Here is a 6,420-nt window from a genome sequence, read left to right as displayed (position 1 = left end):
ACTCACAGCGACCCCACCTTGGGTTTCCAAGGTGGTATCACTACAGAAGCAGATTGCCCAACCTTGCTTCTGAGAAGTGGCTGGTGGGTTTGAACTTGCCAGCCTTCTGGTTAGCAGTCGAATGCCTTAGGCACTACACTACAGAGCTCCTTATACTAAGGTATATGCCAGCCTATAAAGGGAGCCCTTGTGGCATATAGTGGTTAAAGTCTTCAACTGCTAACCAAAACGTCAGTGGTTTGAACCTGCTCTGTGGAGACAGATATAGCAATCTTCTGTAAAGATTTATAGCCTTGGAAACCCTTGGGGCAGGTCTACTCTGTCCTACAGGGTTGCTGTGAGTAGAAATCAAGCTGACAATAGTGGGTTTTGTTTTTTTCCAGCCTATAGATACTTGGTGGTTCCCCTGTCAAAGCACAACTCAAGCACAGTGCTCTGAAACTTGTCATCAACTGTACACCCATCCCTGTGTTTCCTTACAGTGAAATCCTCAACTCAAATGAGTTGGCTCAGAATCCTCAGCCAGGAAGCCTGAACTATCTCAGAATCCTCAGGCAGGCAGCCTGACCTATCTCCCTTTCAGCATTCTACATATGACCTTATATTTAAAATATCCTTCTGAATTCTGATCAAGGTAAGTTTTCAGAAAACTTTCCCTGGAGAGCACAAACCACAAAAGCCAAAATCACCTACTCATTCACACTATTTAATTATGGTTACAGGGAGCAATAATCAGAACGTTAAATCAATGCTTGCATTTAAATAAAGACAATGTCACTGTGAGATTCTCAAAAGTGGCAACCAAATCTCAGGCATTTCTGCTCCCTCAGCACTTACTGTTTGGTACTGGTATTTTTCAGGTGAACTTCTGACTGAAACAACAGAATGCATGAATAAACACACTCACATGCACCTTCACCTAGGACTCCAAATGAGAGGCTCAATGGGGTAAGACAGTAGAGATCCAAACAAAGTCAGAGATTCACATACCATTACAGACTTTAAATGAGGGTGGTAGGAACTAGGTTTTCTTACCTGGGCTTGTTTCTCCATTTCTCCTTTAAGTTCATCAAAATACGTGCTTTCTCCTTCATCATATTCTGCATCAAACATTTCCTTTAGTTTTCTCTTCTTATCCATACATTTTCTCTTAGCACTTTCCTCTGGTTTGGGCTCAGTATCTTGCTTAACTTCTACATTTTCAATCTTCAATCCAGAAGAGAAAATTTTGTTAAAGTTTGTGGATATCTTTTCTTTAAATATTAAAGCAGATTAAAAAATTCTTTTTGAACTATAAAAGTATTAGTTATGATCATCAGGAAAACAAAATGAAGCAAAGCCTTTCACTCTAAGTAACAAAGTATTGCTACCAGGGACATTTAAACATCTGCATTATAATGAACATTAATCTGGCTGAGATGACCAAACATGAACAAAAATAACAGTAAATTTCCCCAATCCAGGTGCTTTCATCCACTATTCTAAAGAAATTTAAGGGAGAACAGGAAATTATTTTTAATTGAGCCTTAAATTTACGAGGAGAATGACAACAAAGAAATGGTATAAAGGAAAATAATGACTCAAGGGCTAAAGCTTCCAAAAAATAAACAATAATTATGAATTTGGTAATTAACTATGACAAGAGGTAGGAGATATTATTCAAAAGATCAAGAATAACTAAACAACCTTTTATCTATTCTCACCCCCAACATTATGAAGAAAGCCATCCAGTCTGTAATCTACTGAGATAAGATTTGCATTTCTCAACATGGGCCTCTTTCAGAACCAGGAGCTAATGGCCACCCCTTGGCAAAGTCATACCTGAGTATCTGGACCTGATTTTCCCTTGTGCATGTCTCCTGTTTCAAGGTCTTCAAAATCACCATACAGCTCCTCTGAGAAAAGAACACCCAAATGATGACACCGTGCATTCTTCCTTTTAAACCTTATTTTTCTTGTTTCTACTATACATATCAAAAATATCCTACACTTACATGTTTTTCCCCCTTTTTTTACATGGTCAATATGTCATCATTTGTGCAGGCTATATAAACAGACACAATCCACATTTCCATACTTTACTTCACAGTCCCACTTAACCAAGAAGAGCTAATTATCCAGTATTTTCACACCACACAACTATTAGAATGGCTATAGCAAACAGTGATAGCACCAAACATGATAAGGAGAGTGCTGGTGGAAATGTAAAAATGATACAGAGCAGTTACTCTGTCACTTTCCTATAAATATAAATATGCAATTACCATATGACAGAGCAAGTGAATTCTTGGCCATTATGCCAGAGAAATGAAAGTTTGTATTTACACAAAAACCAGTACATGAATGTTCACTGCAGGTGCATTCATAATAGCCCAATGCTATAAGCAACGCATGTCATGCAATGCTACTCTGCAATAAAAAAGTAAAAAATATTGCTATACACAATTGCCAGGGAGTTATACTGAGTGAAAAAAAACTAGAATAATACTGTACAATTTCTTTTAAATAATATCTTGAAATGACAAAATTGTAGAAATAGAGAACAGATTAGTATTTGACTGGAGTTATGAATGAGGGATAAGGGTGGAAGTAAATATGTTTATAAAAGGGCATGATGGATCCTTGCGGTGATGGAATTGGTACATATCTTAACTGGTGGTAGATACATAAACTTATACATGTGATAAAATATTACAGAAGTCACACACACAGAGACCAGAAATAAAACTAGGAAAATCTACATAAGATTACTGGATTATATCAATGTCAATATCCAGATGTGATCTTATAATTTTACAAAATATCACCACTGGGGGAAACCTGGTAAGGTACCCACAGGCTCTCTCTATGTTAGTTCTTACAACTGCCTCAAATGAAAGGCCTGGCAAACCACTTCTAAAATATCAGCCATTGAAAACTCTACTGCGCATAGTTCTATGACACACGTGGCTTCCTGGAGTTGGAGTTGATGAAACAGTAACTGGAATATAAAAACTTTCATTTTTTATTGTTTATTGTTTATATATTTGGGTGAATGTTCACAGAGCAAACTGGTTTTCCATTCAAAAATTCATATACATTTTGTCATGGAGGCTGGGGGTCACATGGTCCATTAGCCCTTCGGACTAATTGTTACCTTTTTTATTGGATTTCCTTCACTTTTCTTTGTTTTCGATAAGGATAGCAACTTAGATGGCCACTCATAAGCTTTTAAGACTCTAGTCACTACTCAACGAAACAAGATGTAGAACATTGTTCTTTTAGTCTGTGCTATGGAAGTTGATCTTAGTGTCTATCATGCCCAGAGACTCATTCTCTCAAAATGTTTGGTTATGGCTAAGAAGTTTCCATAATTAAGTCCCTTGTAGGCTCTACTACAGTCACAGATATATTTGCTGCACAAATAAATACATTTGTATAAATATCTTCTGTCAACCCTACATGTAATTTGTGAGAGTAGTCCCAATTCATTTTGCCACCCTTATTCAGCTTGAGTGTATGTTATCATTCTTACTGCTACCATAGGTTGTTTATGTAGCAGTATTTACCTTTGTTGCCTTCAACTCTTATGCTCCTCTAATGTCTTCCTTTGCCTTAATCATGGTTTATACAAAGACTTTAAAAGAATAGTATTAAATATATATCTTTGTATTTAATAGGAGCTCTGGTGGCATGGTGCCTAAGGCATTTGACTGCTAACCAGTCAAATGGTTCAAACTCACCAGCCACTCCTCGGAAGGAAGATGGGGCAATCTACTTCCTTCAAGATTTACTGTTCAATGGCAAGTGAGTTCGGTTTATTTGGTTTTATATTTAAACTATATTCAAAGAGCTAAAGGAAAACATGAACAAATAACGAAAGGAAATCAGGAAAACAATCTATGCACAAAATGAGAATATTAACAAAGAGCTAGAACTTATCAAAATAAATGAACAAAAACAAATTATTTAGCTAAATAGTACAATAGCTGAAATTAAAAATTACCAATTCAAAGTATTTTAGCAGGAAATAAAAATAATTAGTAAACTCAAAGACAGAACAAACTGAAATAATCCATTCGGAAGAATGAAAAGACAAATTAACAAATCATAAGAGAAACATGCAACACCTGCTGTCATTATGTGCTGTCAAGTTAGTTCTCACTTTCAGTGACCCTGTATACAGTAGTAATAAACACTGCCTGGTCCTATGTCATCCTCAAAATCATTGTTATGCTTGAATCTATTGTTTAAGCCACTGCATTAATCCATCTCATTGAGGATATTCCTTTTTTTCAGTGACCCTCTAACTTTTCCTACAATGTCTTGATAACATGCCCAAAGTACATGAAATGAAGCCCTACTATCATTGCTGCGAAGGAACATGCTGGCTGTATTTCTTCCAAGTTAAATATGTTCATTTTTCTGGCAGTCCTTGGAACATTCAATATTGTTTGCCAACACTATATCAAATGCATCAATTCTTCCATTTTCTGTATTTCATTGTTTAGCTTTAACACGCATATGAAGGGATTAAAAAAACTATGGCTTGAGTCAGGCACACCTTAGTCCTCAAAGTGACATCTTTGCTTTTTAACACTTTAAAGAGGTCTTTTGCAGCAGATTTGTTTCATTTCTTGACCACTGCTTCCATGGGTGTTGATTGTGGATCCAAGTAAATGAAATGCTTGAAGTCAATCTCTTCTCCATTTATCATGTTACTGCTTATTGGTCTAGTTGTAAGGTTTTTGTATTCTTTATGTTGAGGTGTAATTCATACTTTAGACTGTAGTCTTTGATCTTCATTAGTAAGTGCTTCAAGCCCTCTTCACTTTCATCAAGCAAAGTTGTCTCATCTGCATATTGTAGGTTGCTTAGGAGTCTTCCACCAATCCTGGTGCTGCATTCTTCTTCATATAATCAAGGTTCTCTATTTGTTCGCCATACAGATTGAATAAGTATGGTGAAAGGATACAACTCTGATGATTTTAAATCATGCAGTATCCCCTTGTTCTGTTTTAACTGCCTCCTGGTCTAGGTATAGATTCCACATGCGCACAATTATGTATTCTGGAGTTCCCATTCTTTGTAACGTTACCCATAATATGCTACGATCCACACAGTGAAACATCCTTACATAATAAATAAAACACAGGTAAACATCTTTCTGGTGTTCTCTGCTTTCAACCAAGATCCATCTGACATCAGCAATGATCTCCCTCATCCCACAACCTCTTCTGAATCTGGGCTGAATTTCTGGTAGTTCCTTGTGGCACTGCTACAATTGTTTCTGAATTATCTTCTTCCCTAGTTGTATTTTTGGTAACTTTCAATCTGAGAGGCTCATCTTCTGGCAACAAATCTGATAATGTTTCTCTGTTATTCATAAGGTTTTAGGTGGCCAATGTTTTCAGAAATGGATTTGGGCACATCCTTTTTCCCAGGCTGTTTTAGTCTGGAAGCTCTGCTGAAATCTGTCCACCATGGGTGACAATGCTGGTATTTGAAATACCAATGACTTAGTTTCCAGCATCACAGCAACATGCAAGCCACCACAGTACAACACCCTGACAGATGAGTTATGGAAAATACTATTAAGAGGATTAATATATTTATTATGGATGTCTCAGAAAGAAACAGAAAGAGAAAGGGGAAGGAGATATATTTTAAAAAAAAGAAAAAGGGCTGAAACTTTCCAAATTTGAGTAAGACATGAATTTGCATATATAAAAAGATCTATATATTCCAAGCTCTATATACTACTTGGCCTTCAAGGAGATACATGCCAAGACATATTAAAATCAAATGTCAAAAACCAAAGATAAAGAATCTTGAAAGCAGCAAGAGAAAAGCAAACTGTCACATAGAAGGGGGCTCAAGTAAGATTAATAGTCAACTTCTCCTCAGAAACGATGGAGGCCAGAAGGCAATGGAATGATGTATTTAAAAAGTTTTTTTGAAAAAAAAAACTATAATCCAAGAATTCTCTACCTGAGAAAACTGTCCTTTAAAATCTAGGGTGAAATTAAGAAACTCCCAGATAAACAAAAGCTGATGGAGTTTATTAATATAAGACTTACCCCACAAGAAATTCTAAAATGAAGCCCTTCAAGTTCAAAAGGGCAGTAACTCAAAGAAATATGATGAAAAAAAGATCTGCAGTAAAGGTAATTTCATGGATAAATGTAAAGGTCATTTTATAGAATTTTAATATTATAATTCTACTTGTTATGTCTTCTTGGTTTACTGAAGTTAACTTAGCATTTAAATCAAGTGGTTAAACACTAGGATGTTAACTGTAATCCCCATGTTGCTGTTGTTGTTATGTGCTGTCGAGTCAGACCTGACTCATAGCGACCCCTCCTTGGGTTTCCGAGGCAGTATCACTACGGAAGTAGATTGCCCATCTTCCTTCTGAGGAGTGGCTGGTGGGTTTGAACC

The 6,420-nt window shown here is 36.4% G+C and overlaps 1 protein-coding gene across 1 annotated transcript in view; it reads right to left on the bottom strand.

The window, feature by feature from the left end:
* BMS1 (BMS1 ribosome biogenesis factor) overlaps positions 1 to 6,420 on the bottom strand; it is an 89,886-nt gene that overhangs the window by 14,748 nt on the left and 68,718 nt on the right. The window contains exons 13-14 of the mRNA XM_042782921.1: positions 1,822 to 1,895; positions 1,036 to 1,206 (exon numbers count right to left, since the gene is read on the bottom strand). Of these exons, the coding sequence (XP_042638855.1) occupies positions 1,036 to 1,206; positions 1,822 to 1,895 (245 nt within the window). The remainder of the gene's footprint in view (positions 1 to 1,035; positions 1,207 to 1,821; positions 1,896 to 6,420) is intronic.

This window comes from Orycteropus afer, unplaced genomic scaffold, assembly GCF_000298275.1.
Source record: "Orycteropus afer afer isolate SDZICR_OR568_19922 unplaced genomic scaffold, OryAfe1.0 scaffold00512, whole genome shotgun sequence".
In the NCBI taxonomy this organism is placed as follows: Eukaryota; Metazoa; Chordata; class Mammalia; order Tubulidentata; family Orycteropodidae; genus Orycteropus; species Orycteropus afer.
Note: the sequence above shows the minus strand (reverse complement) of the source record. Positions and strands in the feature narration are given on the sequence as shown.